Genomic DNA, 20,157 nt, shown 5'->3' on the forward strand with positions numbered 1-20,157 from the left:
ATGAATTTAGAGAATTCAGTAAAAAATGCACGTTCTCATTCAAAACCAGTTTTATTGGAACCTATGGGAAATTATGATGCTAACTGGTTACAGAAGGTAACAATATCAGACTTCAGTGCCTCCCCAATAAAGGAGAGGAAGAGAACCTCAGCCTCTGGGAGCCTGGAGGTACAGCTTTCCCCTGCCTGGACATGGCGATCTGTTACCAGTGTCCAGAAGAACTAAGTCCCTCAGCTCCACCAGGATACCACACCTCATGTAACCTGCTCCATCCTTGACCTCTTGAAATTTTGGTTATATGATTTGTACTTGGTGGTTTTTGTTTAAAAGGTTTTTTTTTTTTTTTCTAAGTAAAACTGCCTGCTCTGAAACCTAAGCAATTTTTATTATTTGGCTACTAACCACTTACCAATTAGTACATATCATGCATGTCATTTTTGGTTTGTATTACCTCAATCAGGATAATATGTTTTTTTAAAGGAATACAGTTTTGCAATTTTTATTATGGAAAGTTTCAACCATATACAAAAGCATAGAGAATAATGAATTCTCAGACATCTATCACACAGCTTCAACAATTATCATGTCAGAGTCGATCTTGCCTCATCTATGGACAAACTTATACCACCCTGATTATAATGAAGCAAATAAACAGTAGCATCTGTGTAAATTTTCAGTACAGTTTTCTTAAAGATAAAGGTTCCTTTAGAAAGCAAATCCACAGTACAAATCACAAGCAGACACTCCAGTAAATTATAATGTGTGGTTTTATTTTAAAATCTGTAAGATGTGGGGACACAATACATTTCACTGGTACCATGAGGAAGAGTGTGAACACTAAATGGGAGTGCGAGCCTTTCCCAATACAGTGGTTTATAATGAAAGAGCGAAACAAAACAAACAGCCGAATCAGAACCTCTTTGGAACCCTTTGGAGAAGCTGTGCAAGAAGCTGACATCACACCCACCCTGTGAAAAACTCTGCAATATGTCCCTGTCCTTGGTATAAAGTTATCCTTCTGGCAAGAGTTGAGCTGAGCTCCCTCATTTAAATGGTTCATTTTGTGTTTTCCTTTACAGAGGTCTCTTCCCCTCGAAGTCTTTCCATGGGACAAGGATGTAGCACTCTCACGCCTCTGCACAAACATGCAAAGAGCTTGGTACTGGGGAACCAGCTGAAGGTACTAGGGAAGGCACGGGAACCGCAGCCAAATGAAACAGGGAGCGAGGCAAAAGACACTTAGGCAAATAAATGGCCCAATTAGCTTGGAAAACTGCCAATATAGCCGTTTTTCTTCATGCCCACCACCAAATACAGAATATTGAATCAGTAAATCCAAAGGCAGCGGATATTCTACTGGCACCAGATTGGAAGGGAAATGTTTATCCACAAAGAGACTACAAAATACTAATAGCATCAAAGATCTCCAGTGATGCCAACCGTATTTCAAGTAGTGTGTTGGATGCAGAATATGCAGAGTAAGGAAAAACAGTCGTTGCTCTCAAAGGTCTAATGAAGAAGGCAGACACATCCGAAAAGCGCAACGAAGGCTGTAGGTGCTGAATTAAGTCTGTTCACACACAAGAGTACAACAACCAGAGCAGAAACACTTTTTGGCAAGATAGACAGAGGAGTGTTCCAAGATGTAGGAGGAAAACCAGATGAGTGGTCTCCTTGGGAACCTCAGAGGTGCTCAGGTGAACTTGACAATACCTCTGAATACTGGGTTCACATCAAGGATGACTTGAGTGTGACCTTGAGCTTGTCTCTGTCCACTAGGGCTCGCTCTCTGGCGGGGACCTGGCCGCCTAGTTCCCATTAGTAGGGGAGCCGCCCAGCTTCAGTTTCTCCAGGTACTGGGCATGCGCGGGCCTGTGGCACTGCAGGACCTTGATGGCATCTTCAATCTTGAACCACTGGCGCTTTCTGCGGATGCTGACCGAGTCTTCCCAATCCTCCAGCAGCTCGGTGACGGTGAGCACGAACACGTAGGTCCGGTGCTTGCGGTCCTGGTTCTGCTCGAAGACGCCCAGCAAGCGGCCCAACTTGCCCTTGACTCCCGCCTCCTCGTACACCTCGCGCACCGCCGCGCAGTCGGGCTCCTCCTCGGGCTCCACGCCCCCTCCGGGCACGATCCAGCGGTCGGGGTAGCGGCTGCTGCTCACCAGCAGCACCTCCTCTTCGCGCTCGCTGCGGAGGCACAGGCACGCTGCGCGTTTCCTGTAGCCCTCGGGGTCGTAGGTCCGCGTCTGGTTCGGCTTCCACTTCATCCTCTGCTTCGCCAAAGACACAGCCTCTGAGGTCGCTTACAGCTGCCTAGGGAGCAGCCAAGGAGCTCCTGCTGGCAGGGATGGGGCCTGGAGATGCTGGAGGGGAGCAGAGCAGAGTCAGGATAATCTTTTCTAGTACCATCATTTGCCTGTAAAATTCCTCATGTTTTTATTTATTCTTACCTGTATTATTTTATTTTGTTAATAAACTACATTTGTTTGAGTACTATCTGGGTTGTTTCCCGCTTCTGATTATTGCAAATCAGGTGGCTATGAAAATAGTGACTTTGGTGGGGAATATTCAGGGTATATGCCCAGGAGTGAAATAGCTGGCTCATTTGGTTGATGTGTTTGTTTCTAACATCCAGGAACAACCAAATGGTTTTCCAGAGTGTTGGCACCAATTGCCAATTTCACCTATTTCTTTACATCCTCCCCAGCATGTGCAGTTATTGGAGTTTTGGATCTCAGCCATTCTTAATTTTGTGAGTTGAAATCTCCAGGTCATTTTGATTCACATTTCCCAGAAGACTAAGGACGTTGAAATTTTCCTTAAGTGTTTCTTTGTCATTAGAGATTATTCTAACAATGAAGTAAAGGGAGGATTGAAGGGCTAAAGAGGAGGGTGACCCCATAGTAATTCCTCCAGTCTCAAAGAACCTAGAGTCTAGACAGCTTCCAGAAACTGAGCCACCCTACCTGTCAGGTGAACATGCTTGTCCAAATCCCCCAGTACCTAGCATAAGAGTTTCAATGTGTAAAACTGACTCAAGATTTCCTAGAGATTAGAGGAAAATGCCATGCAGCAGAAATTGGAGGTGCGTTTTGCATTATTCAGGGTTTTCTGGCCTCACAGAACTTATTGGCAGTCTCTATATAGTGAAGAATTTGTTGGTGACTTACAGTCTGGAGTCCAACTCCCCGATAATGCTCGTCAGCAGCTGTGAAACTCAAGGATGTAGCAGATGCTCAGTACCACAAGGCAAGCAGGCAAAGAGAGACAGCCTTCCTTCTTGTAAGGTCCTTATATAGGTCTCCGACTGAGGTGTGTCCCAGATTAAAGGTGTGTACCACCACACCTGGATCTGAGACTTGCTTTGTCCCAAATGACCCTGAGCTCAGTGATCTCCTTGCCTTAGTGTCCTAAGATTAATAGCCTCTATGCCTCAAGATCTGGATCAAAGGTGGGTCTCCCAATTCTGGATTGTGGTTCATTCCAGATATAGTCATGTTTGCAAACAGAAATAGCCACTAAGCATTACACTACTACAATTCAGGCGGTGGTGGCACACATGTTTGATCTCAGCTTGTGGCAGGCAGAGCAAGGAGGATCATCAGACACACCAGAAGAGGGCCTCGGATCTCATTACAGATGGCTGTGAGCCACCATGTGGTTGCTGGGACTTGAAGTCAGGACCTCTGGAAGACCAGTCAGTGCTCTCAATCTATGAGCCTCTCTTAACTACTGAGCCATCTCTCCAGCTCACCTATCCTGGGTTCCTTGAAAGGATTAGACCACATATCAATCAGCAGATGAACATGCCTTCTTTTGACTTTATTTTTACTTTAAGCTTCTTTAGACAGGATCTTCCATGGCTGAATTGAAGCCTGCTATATAAAGTAGGCTGGCATCAGATTTAAAGCTCATCCAGCCTGCGGGTTCCTGTTGCTCTCAAGGGTGGGTATGGGAGGAGAGGAGAAAGCAAACTATGAATGAGATACAAAGTCTATTAAACACACACATATTTTATATATGTAAATATGCATTTACACTCAAATACACACACACACACACACACACACACACACACACACAGGTTATTTCCTGCACGTCTGAGGACACCCTGAGTTCTATGAAGATAAGAGACTAGGAATCAGTGACAGATACAAATACCATTTGTTTGTTGGTCTTTTGTGTTTGTTTGCTTGTTTTGCCTTATTTACTAAGTTATGAGTCTATTTATTTATTTAATGTGCACGAGTACATGTCCCTGTCTTCAGACACAGATGAGGAGGGAATAAGGCACCGTTACAGATGGTTCTGAGCTACCATGTAGTTACTGGGAATAGAACACGGTTCCCTTGGAAGATCTCTTAGTGCTCTTAACCGGTGAGCCATCTCTCCAGCCCCTTGCTTTGCTTTGTTTTAAAAACACATATCATACCTGGCTGTTTTGACAGTCACAGCCTCCCTCTGCCTCCCTGTTGCTGAGATTAAAAGCACATCAAATTATGCCAGGCTTAAATTCAGTAGTGAAAGCACTTGAGAATCTCACATCTGACATTCCAGCTCAGACTGCCTTGAAGTCAAGGTCACCTTGACATTCTCAGTGAGACTGTCTCAAAAGACAAAAACAAATCTAAATAATAGAAAAAAAAATCCCACAGGAATCACAGTGCCCAACTAATAATTAGAGGTAATTGAGAACACACTTGGACATTCAGGTTAAACGGCCCACAGGTGGCAGAGGTAGGACAATCTCTGTGAGTTTCAGGCCAATCTCTTTTGTTTTTTAATTACATTCCAGCCATTGCCCCCCTCTCACAGTTCCTCATCCAATCCCCCCTCTGCTTTGCCTCCAAAGGGTGCTTCCCTTCCACTCCAACACCCCTCCATCTCACCTACTCTAGGGCTTCAAGACCCTCCAGGATTAGGAGCATCTTCTCCCACTAAAGTCACACTAGGCATTCCTCGGCTACATGTGTGTTGGGGGCTTTGGAGCAGTCTGTGTATATTGCCTGGTTTGGGGGCTCAGTCTCTGGGATCTCCTGGGTTTCCAGGCTCACCGAGACTGGTTTTGTAACTATGGCATTGCCCTCCCCTTCATCTTCTTCAATCCTTCCCCTAACTCAACCTTAGAAGAATCTCGAACGGCTGAAAAGCACTTAAAACATTTAAAGTCATTAGTCATCAGGGAAATGCTAACCACGATGAACTCGAGATTCTACCTTACAACAAACAGAATGGCTAAGATCAGAAACTCAAGTGACTGCACATGTTGGTGAGGATGTGGAAAAAGAGGGGCAGTCTTTCTTCGCTGGTGGGATTACAAACTGGTGCAGCCGCTCTGTTATACAATCTGGTGGATCCTCAGCAAATTGAAAACCCTCCGACCTGATGAGACAGCTATTCTACACCTGGGCCTTTACCCAGAAGATTGCCCACCATGACACAAGCACACGCTCCACTATGTTCATAACAGGCGAATTTGTAATAGCCAGAGATGGAAACAACCCAGATACAGTAGAATACATACAGAAGATGAAGTTCCTTTACACAACGGAAGATATTCAGCTATTAGAAAATGAGGACATCATGAATTTTGGAGGCAAATGGATAGAACTAGAAAATACTATCCTGAGTGAGGTAACTCAGATCCAAAACAACATGCATGGCCTGTACTAACTGAAGAGTGGATATAAGGCAAAAATACAGAATATCTAGGATACAGCCCAGACAATCTTATGGAGACAGAACTCATCACATACAAGAAGAACCCACCAAGTAATACATTATAAGAACAATTTAAGGAAGGACAGGGCTAGACTAGGTTGCATGAGATGAGGTATTCTTATGGAGCCGAGGGACTCTCTTGATCTTGGACACTGCTAACAGATCACCATAACGAGGCCTGAAAAGGCTGTGATTCCAAGCTACGAGAAACAGATAGTTCTGCTGTCTGCTATGACCCTTTGTATACCTTCCAGATGACCTTTCCCTTTGTAGCCACACCCTCCCAGCCCATACCAACCTCTGATGAAAAAGCTGAGTTTCTACCCACTTGTTTATTTTCAGATTTGAATGGTGTAGGTAAATTGGATCAGATCCATACACAGGAAGATTCTTAGGCGAAATCCGGGTTCACAAAAGTTTCTTGAAGCCAAATTTTTGTGATTGATGCCTTTATTCACATTAGTTTCAAAGCAGAGGTAGGTAGATCTCTCAGTTCAAGAATACTCTTGTGTACAAGCATAGGACACTTGTCTCAACCTCAATTTGACTATATATTGGCATCAACCTCAGGACAAGACCTTCTATTTTCTGCCTGAACAACTCAACTCATTGTAGTCTAAAGCCTGTGGGTATCAGCATGGGAACGATTCAGCCTATGGCAAGAAACTACAGCAGTAGCTTAGTGGGCCAACATGGATGTTGGGAAGTCACTTGCACTCAGTCAGACCAAGTCCCCTCACACTGATTCCAACATTTCCTCCATCTGCTGCAGCTCTTCATAGAACATGAGATTGAAGGGACAGAGCCAGGAGTTCTTACTCTTTTCTCCTGTAGAGCATTTCCAAAAATTCACTTGGTTTAGATTCATTTTTCCTTGATTTCTGACACTGGGTCTGACCACATAACCATAAAAGGGAAAGTGATGTAAGCAGAAGGATTCACTGGCATGTCTATCTCACATTCCCAGTCTTTCTTTTTATTTCTTTATCTTTTCTATGTTTTTCATATTTATTGGATACTCCCTGTATTTACATTTCAAATGTTATACCCTTCCCCACCACTTCCCTCCTTCTTCCCCTCAACTTGTTTCTTCCAGGAAGGTGCTCCCTCTCCCAATCACCCTCTCCACCTCAGTGCCTTGGCTGATTGATGATGTTGCTCTTTCCATGAGGGTGCAAATCTTTCAGCTCTTTCAGCCCTTTCTCTGGCACTTTCACTGGGGTCCCTGTGTGGAGTCTGATGTTTATCTGCAAGCATTCTCATCTGTGTCTATATGGCACTTGGGGAGCCTCTGAGGAGACATCCATATCTGGTTCCTACCAGTCAATACTGCTTGGGATCAGCAATATTGCTTGAGTTTTGTGTCTGCATATGGGGTGATTCTCCAAGGGAGGAAGTCTCTGTAGATCTTTTCTACAATCCCTGCTCCTCTACTTAACCTTGTATTTTCCTGGCCCCAGTTTTGTTCTTCCTTCTTTGAAGGACTGAGCGTTCCATATTATGGCCTTTTTTTCTTTTAGAGCTTCACAAGTTCTGTGGTTTCTTGGGTATTGTGAGGCTTTTTTGGGGGGTAGTATCAACTGATAAGTGAGTACATACCCTGACTGTTCTTTTGTGGCTGGGTTACATCGATCAGGATGATAGCTTCAATTTCCACCCACTTGTCTAGGAATTTCATGAACTCCTTGTTTTTAATAGCTCAGTAGTACTCCATTGTGTATGTGTACCATAAGTTCTGAATCCATTCCTTACTGGAAATCAAACACTGCACCTCAATGAGTAGCAAGCATTCTTAAACACTGGATCTTGACTCAAAAAGAACATATATGCAATTCAGATTGTGCCCTTTGAAGCATACAAGTGTAAATCTCTGCAAGGAAATAACAATTAGGTGTTTTTGTATTCTGCAAAGTCTAGGAGAAGAACGGGGCAGATATGAGATGACCCAATATAATGGGCCAGGAAGGAACAATAAAAAATTATGAATTTAGAGAATTCAGTAAAAAATGCACGTTCTCATTCAAAACCAGTTTTATTGGAACCTATGGGAAATTATGATGCTAACTGGTTACAGAAGGTAACAATATCAGACTTCAGTGCCTCCCCAATAAAGGAGAGGAAGAGAACCTCAGCCTCTGGGAGCCTGGAGGTACAGCTTTCCCCTGCCTGGACATGGCGATCTGTTACCAGTGTCCAGAAGAACTAAGTCCCTCAGCTCCACCAGGATACCACACCTCATGTAACCTGCTCCATCCTTGACCTCTTGAAATTTTGGTTATATGATTTGTACTTGGTGGTTTTTGTTTAAAAGGTTTTTTTTTTTTTTTTTCTAAGTAAAACTGCCTGCTCTGAAACCTAAGCAATTTTTATTATTTGGCTACTAACCACTTACCAATTAGTACATATCATGCATGTCATTTTTGGTTTGTATTACCTCAATCAGGATAATATGTTTTTTTAAAGGAATACAGTTTTGCAATTTTTATTATGGAAAGTTTCAACCATATACAAAAGCATAGAGAATAATGAATTCTCAGACATCTATCACACAGCTTCAACAATTATCATGTCAGAGTCGATCTTGCCTCATCTATGGACAAACTTATACCACCCTGATTATAATGAAGCAAATAAACAGTAGCATCTGTGTAAATTTTCAGTACAGTTTTCTTAAAGATAAAGGTTCCTTTAGAAAGCAAATCCACAGTACAAATCACAAGCAGACACTCCAGTAAATTATAATGTGTGGTTTTATTTTAAAATCTGTAAGATGTGGGGACACAATACATTTCACTGGTACCATGAGGAAGAGTGTGAACACTAAATGGGAGTGCGAGCCTTTCCCAATACAGTGGTTTATAATGAAAGAGCGAAACAAAACAAACAGCCGAATCAGAACCTCTTTGGAACCCTTTGGAGAAGCTGTGCAAGAAGCTGACATCACACCCACCCTGTGAAAAACTCTGCAATATGTCCCTGTCCTTGGTATAAAGTTATCCTTCTGGCAAGAGTTGAGCTGAGCTCCCTCATTTAAATGGTTCATTTTGTGTTTTCCTTTACAGAGGTCTCTTCCCCTCGAAGTCTTTCCATGGGACAAGGATGTAGCACTCTCACGCCTCTGCACAAACATGCAAAGAGCTTGGTACTGGGGAACCAGCTGAAGGTACTAGGGAAGGCACGGGAACCGCAGCCAAATGAAACAGGGAGCGAGGCAAAAGACACTTAGGCAAATAAATGGCCCAATTAGCTTGGAAAACTGCCAATATAGCCGTTTTTCTTCATGCCCACCACCAAATACAGAATATTGAATCAGTAAATCCAAAGGCAGCGGATATTCTACTGGCACCAGATTGGAAGGGAAATGTTTATCCACAAAGAGACTACAAAATACTAATAGCATCAAAGATCTCCAGTGATGCCGACCGTATTTCAAGTAGTGTGTTGGATGCAGAATATGCAGAGTAAGGAAAAACAGTCGTTGCTCTCAAAGGTCTAATGAAGAAGGCAGACACATCCGAAAAGCGCAACGAAGGCTGTAGGTGCTGAATTAAGTCTGTTCACACACAAGAGTACAACAACCAGAGCAGAAACACTTTTTGGCAAGATAGACAGAGGAGTGTTCCAAGATGTAGGAGGAAAACCAGATGAGTGGTCTCCTTGGGAACCTCAGAGGTGCTCAGGTGAACTTGACAATACCTCTGAATACTGGGTTCACATCAAGGATGACTTGAGTGTGACCTTGAGCTTGTCTCTGTCCACTAGGGCTCGCTCTCTGGCGGGGACCTGGCCGCCTAGTTCCCATTAGTAGGGGAGCCGCCCAGCTTCAGTTTCTCCAGGTACTGGGCATGCGCGGGCCTGTGGCACTGCAGGACCTTGATGGCATCTTCAATCTTGAACCACTGGCGCTTTCTGCGGATGCTGACCGAGTCTTCCCAATCCTCCAGCAGCTCGGTGACGGTGAGCACGAACACGTAGGTCCGGTGCTTGCGGTCCTGGTTCTGCTCGAAGACGCCCAGCAAGCGGCCCAACTTGCCCTTGACTCCCGCCTCCTCGTACACCTCGCGCACCGCCGCGCAGTCGGGCTCCTCCTCGGGCTCCACGCCCCCTCCGGGCACGATCCAGCGGTCGGGGTAGCGGCTGCTGCTCACCAGCAGCACCTCCTCTTCGCGCTCGCTGCGGAGGCACAGGCACGCTGCGCGTTTCCTGTAGCCCTCGGGGTCGTAGGTCCGCGTCTGGTTCGGCTTCCACTTCATCCTCTGCTTCGCCAAAGACACAGCCTCTGAGGTCGCTTACAGCTGCCTAGGGAGCAGCCAAGGAGCTCCTGCTGGCAGGGATGGGGCCTGGAGATGCTGGAGGGGAGCAGAGCAGAGTCAGGATAATCTTTTCTAGTACCATCATTTGCCTGTAAAATTCCTCATGTTTTTATTTATTCTTACCTGTATTATTTTATTTTGTTAATAAACTACATTTGTTTGAGTACTATCTGGGTTGTTTCCCGCTTCTGATTATTGCAAATCAGGTGGCTATGAAAATAGTGACTTTGGTGGGGAATATTCAGGGTATATGCCCAGGAGTGAAATAGCTGGCTCATTTGGTTGATGTGTTTGTTTCTAACATCCAGGAACAACCAAATGGTTTTCCAGAGTGTTGGCACCAATTGCCAATTTCACCTATTTCTTTACATCCTCCCCAGCATGTGCAGTTATTGGAGTTTTGGATCTCAGCCATTCTTAATTTTGTGAGTTGAAATCTCCAGGTCATTTTGATTCACATTTCCCAGAAGACTAAGGACGTTGAAATTTTCCTTAAGTGTTTCTTTGTCATTAGAGATTATTCTAACAATGAAGTAAAGGGAGGATTGAAGGGCTAAAGAGGAGGGTGACCCCATAGTAATTCCTCCAGTCTCAAAGAACCTAGAGTCTAGACAGCTTCCAGAAACTGAGCCACCCTACCTGTCAGGTGAACATGCTTGTCCAAATCCCCCAGTACCTAGCATAAGAGTTTCAATGTGTAAAACTGACTCAAGATTTCCTAGAGATTAGAGGAAAATGCCATGCAGCAGAAATTGGAGGTGCGTTTTGTATTATTCAGGGTTTTCTGGCCTCACAGAACTTATTGGCAGTCTCTATATAGTGAAGAATTTGTTGGTGACTTACAGTCTGGAGTCCAACTCCCCGATAATGCTCGTCAGCAGCTGTGAAACCCAAGGATGTAGCAGATGCTCAGTACCACAAGGCAAGCAGGCAAAGAGAGACAGCCTTCCTTCTTGTAAGGTCCTTATATAGGTCTCCGACTGAGGTGTGTCCCAGATTAAAGGTGTGTACCACCACACCTGGATCTGAGACTTGCTTTGTCCCAAATGACCCTGAGCTCAGTGATCTCCTAGCCTTAGTGTCCTAAGATTAATAGCCTCTATGCCTCAAGATCTGGATCAAAGGTGGGTCTCCCAATTCTGGATTGTGGCTCATTCCAGATATAGTCATGTTTGCAAACAGAAATAGCCACTAAGCATTACACTACTACAATTCAGGCGGTGGTGGCACACATGTTTGATCTCAGCTTGTGGCAGGCAGAGCAAGGAGGATCATCAGACACACCAGAAGAGGGCCTCGGATCTCATTACAGATGGCTGTGAGCCACCATGTGGTTGCTGGGACTTGAAGTCAGGACCTCTGGAAGACCAGTCAGTGCTCTCAATCTATGAGCCTCTCTTAACTACTGAGCCATCTCTCCAGCTCACCTATCCTGGGTTCCTTGAAAGGATTAGACCACATATCAATCAGCAGATGAACATGCCTTCTTTTGACTTTATTTTTACTTTAAGCTTCTTTAGACAGGATCTTCCATGGCTGAATTGAAGCCTGCTATATAAAGTAGGCTGGCATCAGATTTAAAGCTCATCCAGCCTGCGGGTTCCTGTTGCTCTCAAGGGTGGGTATGGGAGGAGCGGAGAAAGCTAACTATGAATGAGATACAAAGTCTATTAAACACACACATATTTTATATATGTAAATATGCATTTACACTCAAATACACACACACACACACACACACACACACACACAGGTTATTTCCTGCACGTCTGAGGACACCCTGAGTTCTATGAAGATAAGAGACTAGGAATCAGTGACAGATACAAATACCATTTGTTTGTTGGTCTTTTGTGTTTGTTTGCTTGTTTTGCCTTATTTACTAAATTATGAGTCTATTTATTTATTTAATGTGCACGAGTACATGTCCCTGTCTTCAGACACAGATGAGGAGGGAATAAGGCACCGTTACAGATGGTTCTGAGCTACCATGTAGTTACTGGGAATAGAACACGGTCCCTTGGAAGATCTCTTAGTGCTCTAAACCGGTGAGCCATCTCTCCAGCCCCTTGCTTTGCTTTGTTTTAAAGACACATATCATACCTGGCTGTTTTGACAGTCACAGCCTCCCTCTGCCTCCCTGTTGCTGAGATTAAAAGCACATCAAATTATGCCAGGCTTAAATTCAGTAGTGAAAGCACTTGAGAATCTCACATCTGACATTCCAGCTCAGACTGCCTTGAAGTCAAGGTCACCTTGACATTCTCAGTGAGACTGTCTCAAAAGACAAAAACAAATCTAAATAATAGAAAAAAAAATCCCACAGGAATCACAGTGCCCAACTAATAATTAGAGGTAATTGAGAACACACTTGGACATTCAGGTTAAACGGCCCACAGGTGGCAGAGGTAGGACAATCTCTGTGAGTTTCAGGCCAATCTCTTTTGTTTTTTAATTACATTCCAGCCATTGCCCCCCTCTCACAGTTCCTCATCCAATCCCCCCTCTGCTTTGCCTCCAAAGGGTGCTTCCCTTCCACTCCAACACCCCTCCATCTCACCTACTCTAGGGCTTCAAGACCCTCCAGGATTAGGAGCATCTTCTCCCACTAAAGTCACACTAGGCATTCCTCGGCTACATGTGTGTTGGGGGCTTTGGAGCAGTCTGTGTATATTGCCTGGTTTGGGGGCTCAGTCTCTGGGATCTCCTGGGTTTCCAGGCTCACCGAGACTGGTTTTGTAACTATGGCATTGCCCTCCCCTTCATCTTCTTCAATCCTTCCCCTAACTCAACCTTAGAAGAATCTCGAACGGCTGAAAAGCACTTAAAACATTTAAAGTCATTAGTCATCAGGGAAATGCTAACCACGATGAACTCGAGATTCTACCTTACAACAAACAGAATGGCTAAGATCAGAAACTCAAGTGACTGCACATGTTGGTGAGGATGTGGAAAAAGAGGGGCAGTCTTTCTTCGCTGGTGGGATTACAAACTGGTGCAACCGCTCTGTTATACAATCTGGTGGATCCTCAGCAAATTGAAAACCCTCCGACCTGATGAGACAGCTATTCTACACCTGGGCCTTTACCCAGAAGATTGCCCACCATGACACAAGCACACGCTCCACTATGTTCATAACAGGCGAATTTGTAATAGCCAGAGATGGAAACAACCCAGATACAGTAGAATACATACAGAAGATGAAGTTCCTTTACACAACGGAAGATATTCAGCTATTAGAAAATGAGGACATCATGAATTTTGGAGGCAAATGGATAGAATTAGAAAATACTATCCTGAGTGAGGTAACTCAGATCCAAAACAACATGCATGGCCTGTACTAACTGAAGAGTGGATATAAGGCAAAAATACAGAATATCTAGGATACAGCCCAGACAATCTTATGGAGACAGAACTCATCACATACAAGAAGAACCCACCAAGTAATACATTATAAGAACAATTTAAGGAAGGACAGGGCTAGACTAGGTTGCATGAGATGAGGTATTCTTATGGAGCCGAGGGACTCTCTTGATCTTGGACACTGCTAACAGATCACCATAACGAGGCCTGAAAAGGCTGTGATTCCAAGCTACGAGAAACAGATAGTTCTGCTGTCTGCTATGACCCTTTGTATACCTTCCAGATGACCTTTCCCTTTGTAGCCACACCCTCCCAGCCCATACCAACCTCTGATGAAAAAGCTGAGTTTCTACCCACTTGTTTATTTTCAGATTTGAATGGTGTAGGTAAATTGGATCAGATCCATACACAGGAAGATTCTTAGGCGAAATCCGGGTTCACAAAAGTTTCTTGAAGCCAAATTTTTGTGATTGATGCCTTTATTCACAGTAGTTTCAAAGCAGAGGTAGGTAGATCTCTCAGTTCAAGAATACTCTTGTGTACAAGCATAGGACACTTGTCTCAACCTCAATTTGACTATATATTGGCATCAACCTCAGGACATGACCTTCTATTTTCTGCCTGAACAACTCAACTCATTGTAGTCTAAAGCCTGTGGGTATCAGCATGGGAACGATTCAGCCTATGGCAAGAAACTACAGCAGTAGCTTAGTGGGCCAACATGGATGTTGGGAAGTCACTTGCACTCAGTCAGACCAAGTCCCCTCACACTGATTCCTACATTTCCTCCATCGGCTGCAGCTCTTCATAGAACATGAGATTGAAGGGACAGAGCCAGGAGTTCTTACTCTTTTCTCCTGTAGAGCATTTCCAAAAATTCACTTGGTTTGGATTCACATTTCCTTGATTTCTGACACTGGGTCTGACCACATAACCATAAAAGGGAAAGTGATGTAAGCAGAAGGATTCACTGGCATGTCTATCTCACATTCCCAGTCTTTCTTTTTATTTCTTTATCTTTTCTATGTTTTTCATATTTATTGGATACTCCCTGTATTTACATTTCAAATGTTATACCCTTCCCCACCACTTCCCTCCTTCCTCCCCTCAACTTGTTTCTTCCAGGAAGGTGCTCCCTCTCCCAATCACCCTCTCCACCTCAGTGCCTTGGCTGATTGATGATGTTGCTCTTTCCATGAGGGTGCAAATCTTTCAGCTCTTTCAGCCCTTTCTCTGGCACTTTCACTGGGGTCCCTGTGTGGAGTCTGATGTTTATCTGCAAGCATTCTCATCTGTGTCTATATGGCACTTGGGGAGCCTCTGAGGAGACATCCATATCTGGTTCCTACCAGTCAATACTGCTTGGGATCAGCAATATTGCTTGAGTTTTGTGTCTGCATATGGGGTGATTCTCCAAGGGAGGAAGTCTCTGTAGATCTTTTCTACAATCCCTGCTCCTCTACTTAACCTTGTATTTTCCTGGCCCCAGTTTTGTTCTTCCTTCTTTGAAGGACTGAGCGTTCCATATTATGGCCTTTTTTTCTTTTAGAGCTTCACAAGTTCTGTGGTTTCTTGGGTATTGTGAGACTTTTTAGGGGGGTAGTATCAACTGATAAGTGAGTACATACCCTGACTGTTCTTTTGTGGCTGGGTTACATCGATCAGGATGATAGCTTCAATTTCCACCCACTTGTCTAGGAATTTCATGAACTCCTTGTTTTTAATAGCTCAGTAGTACTCCATTGTGTATGTGTACCATAAGTTCTGAATCCATTCCTTACTGGAAATCAAACACTGCACCTCAATAAGTAGCAAGCATTCTTAAACACTGGATCTTGACTCAAAAAGAACATATATGCAATTCAGATTGTGCCCTTTGAAGCATACAAGTGTAAATCTCTGCAAGGAAAGAACAATTAGGTGTTTTTGTATTCTGCAAAGTCTAGGAGAAGAACGGGGCAGATATGAGATGACCCAATATAATGGGCCAGGAAGGAACAATAAAAAATTATGAATTTAGAGAATTCAGTAAAAAATCCACGTTCTCATTCAAAACCAGTTTTATTGGAACCTATGGGAAATTATGATGCTAACTGGTTACAGAAGGTAACAATATCAGACTTCAGTGCCTCCCCAATAAAGGAGAGGAAGAGAACCTCAGCCTCTGGGAGCCTGGAGGTACAGCTTTCCCCTGCCTGGACATGGCGATCTGTTACCAGTGTCCAGAAGAACTAAGTCCCTCAGCTCCACCAGGATACCACACCTCATGTAACCTGCTCCAGCCTTGACCTCTTAAAATTTTGGTTATATGATTTGTACTTGGTGGTTTTTGTTTAAAAGCGGTTTTTTTTTTTTTTTTCTAAATAAGACTGCCTGCTCTGAAACCTAAGCAATTTTTATTATTTGGCTACTAACCACTTACCAATTAGTACATATCATGCATGTCATTTTTGGTTTGTATTACCTCAATCAGGATAATATGTTTTTTTAAAGGAATACAGTTTTGCAATTTTTATTATGGAAAGTTTCAACCATATACAAAAGCATAGAGAATAATGAATTCTCAGACATCTATCACACAGCTTCAACAATTATCATGTCAGAGTCGATCTTGCCTCATCTATGGACAAACTTATACCACCCTGATTATACTGAAGCAAATAAACAGTAGCATCTGTGTAAATTTTCAGTACAGTTTTCTTAAAGATAAAGGTTCCTTTAGAAAGCAAATCCACAGTTCAAATCACAAGCAGACACTCCAGTAAATTATAATGTGTGGTTTTATTTTAAAATCTGTAAGATGTGGGGACACAATACATTTCACTGGTACCATGAGGAAGAGTGTGAACACTAAATGGGAGTGCGAGCCTTTCCCAATACAGTGGTTTATAATGAAAGAGCGAAACAAAACAAACAGCCGAATCAGAACCTCTTTGGAACCCTTTGGAGAAGCTGTGCAAGAAGCTGACATCACACCCACCCTGTGAAAAACTCTGCAATATGTCCCTGTCCTTGGTATAAAGTTATCCTTCTGGCAAGAGTTGAGCTGAGCTCCCTCATTTAAATGGTTCATTTTGTGTTTTCCTTTACAGAGGTCTCTTCCCCTCGAAGTCTTTCCAAGGGACAGGGATGTAGCACTCTCACGCCTCTGCACAAACATGCAGAGAGCTTGGTACTGGGGAACCAGCTGAAGGTACTAGGGAAGGCACGGGAACCGCAGCCAAATGAAACAGGGAGCGAGGCAAAAGACACTTAGGCAAATAAATGGCCCAATTAGCTTGGAAAACTGCCAATATAGCCGTTTTTCTTCATGCCCACCATCAAATACAGAATATTGAATCAGTAAATCCAAAGGCAGCGGATATTCTACTGGCACCAGATTGGAAGGGAAATGTTTATCCACAAAGAGACTACAAAATACTAATAGCATCGAAGATCTCCAGTGATGCCAACCGTATTTCAAGTAGTGTGTTGGATGCAGAATATGCAGAGTAAGGAAAAACAGTCGTTGCTCTCAAATGTCTAATGAAGAAGGCAGACACATCCGAAAAGCGCAACGAAGGCTGTAGGTGCTGAATTAAGTCTGTTCACACACAAGAGTACAACAACCAGAGCAGAAACATTTTTTGGCAAGATAGACAAAGGAGTGTTCCAAGATGTAGGAGGAAAACCAGATGAGTGGTCTCCTTGGGAACCTCAGAGGTGCTCAGGTGAACTTGACAATACCTCTGAATACTGGGTTCACATCAAGGATGACTTGAGTGTGACCTTGAGCTTGTCTCTGTCCACTAGGGCTCGCTCTCTGGCGGGGACCTGGCCGCCTAGTTCCCATTAGTAGGGGAGCCGCCCAGCTTCAGTTTCTCCAGGTACTGGGCATGCGCGGGCCTGTGGCACTGCAGGACCTTGATGGCATCTTCAATCTTGAACCACTGGCGCTTTCTGCGGATGCTGACCGAGTCTTCCCAATCCTCCAGCAGCTCGGTGACGGTGAGCACGAACACGTAGGTCCGGTGCTTGCGGTCCTGGTTCTGCTCGAAGACGCCCAGCAAGCGGCCCAACTTGCCCTTGACTCCCGCCTCCTCGTACACCTCGCGCACCGCCGCGCAGTCGGGCTCCTCCTCGGGCTCCACGCCCCCTCCGGGCACGATCCAGCGGTCGGGGTAGCGGCTGCTGCTCACCAGCAGCACCTCCTCTTCGCGCTCGCTGCGGAGGCACAGGCACGCTGCGCGTTTCCTGTAGCCCTCGGGGTCGTAGGTCCGCGTCTGGTTCGGCTTCCACTTCATCCTCTGCTTCGCCAAAGACACAGCCTCTGAGGTCGCTTACAGCTGCCTAGGGAGCAGCCAAGGAGCTCCTGCTGGCAGGGATGGGGCCTGGAGATGCTGGAGGGGAGCAGAGCAGAGTCAGGATAATCTTTTCTAGTACCATCATTTGCCTGTAAAATTCCTCATGTTTTTATTTATTCTTACCTGTATTATTTTATTTTGTTAATAAACTACATTTGTTTGAGTACTATCTGGGTTGTTTCCTGCTTCTGATTATTACAAATCAGGTGGCTATGAAAATAGTGACTTTGGTGGGGAATATTCAGGGTATATGCCCAGGAGTGAAATAGCTGGCTCATTTGGTTGATGTGTTTGTTTCTAACATCCAGGAACAACCAAATGGTTTTCCAGAGTGTTGGCACCAATTGCCAATTTCACCTATTTCTTTACATCCTCCCCAGCATGTGCAGTTATTGGAGTTTTGGATCTCAGCCATTCTTAATTTTGTGAGTTGAAATCTCCAGGTCATTTTGATTCACATTTCCCAGAAGACTAAGGACGTTGAAATTTTCCTTAAGTGTTTCTTTGTCATTAGAGATTATTCTAACAATGAAGTAAAGGGAGGATTGAAGGGCTAAAGAGGAGGGTGACCCCATAGTAATTCCTCCAGTCTCAAAGAACCTAGAGTCTAGAGAGCTTCCAGAAACTGAGCCACCCTACCTGTCAGGTGAACATGCTTGTCCAAATCCCCCAGTACCTAGCATAAGAGTTTCAATGTGTAAAACTGACTCAAGATTTCCTAGAGATTAGAGGAAAATGCCATGCAGCAGAAATTGGAGGTGCGTTTTGCATTATTCAGGGTTTTCTGGCCTCACAGAACTTATTGGCAGTCTCTATATAGTGAAGAATTTGTTGGTGACTTACAGTCTGGAGTCCAACCCCCTGATAGTGCTCGTCAGCAGCTGTGAAACTCAAGGATGTAGCAGATGCTCAGTACCACAAGGCAAGCAGGCAAAGAGAGACAGCCTTCCTTCTTGTAAGGTCCTTATATAGGTCTCCGACTGAGGTGTGTCCCAGATTAAAGGTGTGTACCACCACACCTGGATCTGAGACTTGCTTTGTCCCAAATGACCCTGAGCTCAGTGATCTCCTAGCCTTAGTGTCCTAAGATTAATAGCCTCTATGCCTCAAGATCTGGATCAAAGGTGGGTCTCCCAATTCTGGATTGTGGCTCATTCCAGATATAGTCATGTTTGCACTCAGAAATAGCCACTAAGCATTACACTACTACAATTTAGGCAGTGGTGGCACACAAGTTTGATCTCAGCTTTTGGCAGGCAGAGCAAGGAGGATCATCAGACACAGCAGAGGAGGGCCTTGGATCTCATTACAGATGGCTGTGAGCCACCATGTGGTTGCTGTGACTTGAATTATGACCTCTGGAAGACCAGTCAGTGCTCTCAACCTATGAGCCTCTCTTAACTACTGAGCCATCTCTCCAGCTCACCTATCCTGGGTTCCTTGAAAGGATTAGACCACATATCAATCAGCAGATGAACATGCCTTCTTTTGACTTTATTTTTGCTTTAAGCTTCTTTAGACAGGATCTTTTATGGCTGAATTGAAGCCTGCTATATAAAGTAGGCTGGCATCAGATTTAAAGCCCATCCAGCCTGCGGGTTCCTGTTGCTCTCAAGGGTGGGTATGGGAGGAGAGGAGAAAGCAAACTATGAATGAGATTCAAAGTCTATTAAACACACACATATTTTATATATGTAAATATGCATTTACACTCAAATACACACACACACACACACACACACACACACACACACACACACAGGTTATTTCCTGGAAGTCTGAGGACACCCTGAGTTCTATGAAGATAAGAGACTAGGAATCAGTGACAGATACAAATACCATTTGTTTGTTGGTCTTTTGTGTTTGTTTGCTTGTTTTGCCTTATTTACTAAGTTATGAGTCTATTTATTTATTTAATGTGCACGAGTACATGTTCCTGTCTTCAGACACAGATGAGGAGGGAATAAGGCACCGTTACAGATGGTTCTGAGCTACCATGTAGTTACTGGGAATAGAACACCGTTCCCTTGGAAGATCTCTTAGTGCTCTTAACCGGTGAGCCTTCTCTCCAGCCCCTTGCTTTGCTTTGTTTTAAAGACACATATCATACCTGGCTGTTTTGACAGTCACAGCCTCCCTTTGCCTCCCTGTTGCTGAGATTAAAAGCACATCAAATTATGCCAGGCTTAAATTCAGTAGTGAAAGCACTTGAGAATCTCACATCTGACATTCCAGATCAGACTGCCTTGAAGTCAAGGTCACCTTGACATTCTCAGTGAGACTGTCTCAAAAGACAAAAACAAATCTAAATAATAGAAAAAAAAATCCCACAGGAATCACAGTGCCCAACTAATAATTAGAGGTAATTGAGAACACACTTGGACATTCTGGTTAAACAGCCCACAGGTGGCAGAGGT

The 20,157-nt window shown here is 44.1% G+C and overlaps 3 protein-coding genes across 3 annotated transcripts; all 3 read right to left on the reverse strand.

Annotated features, from left to right (window-relative positions):
- Nucleotides 1-1,808: 1,808 nt before the first annotated feature.
- LOC308424251 (diphosphoinositol polyphosphate phosphohydrolase 3-alpha-like) lies at nucleotides 1,809-2,270 on the reverse strand (the record flags this gene model as incomplete). Its single annotated transcript, XM_080921181.1, has 1 exon — nucleotides 1,809-2,270. One exon carries the CDS (start codon nucleotides 2,268-2,270, stop codon nucleotides 1,809-1,811), a length of 462 nt encoding a protein of 153 aa, XP_080777307.1.
- A 7,245-nt stretch (nucleotides 2,271-9,515) lies between these two features.
- LOC308423970 (diphosphoinositol polyphosphate phosphohydrolase 3-alpha-like) lies at nucleotides 9,516-9,977 on the reverse strand (the record flags this gene model as incomplete). The annotated part of the gene is made up of 1 exon (XM_080920796.1): nucleotides 9,516-9,977. The coding sequence occupies one exon, from the start codon at nucleotides 9,975-9,977 to the stop codon at nucleotides 9,516-9,518; it is 462 nt and encodes a 153-aa protein (XP_080776922.1).
- A 7,241-nt stretch (nucleotides 9,978-17,218) lies between these two features.
- Nucleotides 17,219-17,680, reverse strand: LOC308424123 (diphosphoinositol polyphosphate phosphohydrolase 3-alpha-like; the record flags this gene model as incomplete). Its single annotated transcript, XM_080921015.1, has 1 exon — nucleotides 17,219-17,680. One exon carries the CDS (start codon nucleotides 17,678-17,680, stop codon nucleotides 17,219-17,221), a length of 462 nt encoding a protein of 153 aa, XP_080777141.1.
- Nucleotides 17,681-20,157: the final 2,477 nt, after the last annotated feature.

The sequence above is a fragment of the Micromys minutus genome, assembly GCF_963924665.1.
Source record: "Micromys minutus genome assembly, chromosome: 9".
Taxonomy (NCBI): Eukaryota; Metazoa; Chordata; class Mammalia; order Rodentia; family Muridae; genus Micromys; species Micromys minutus.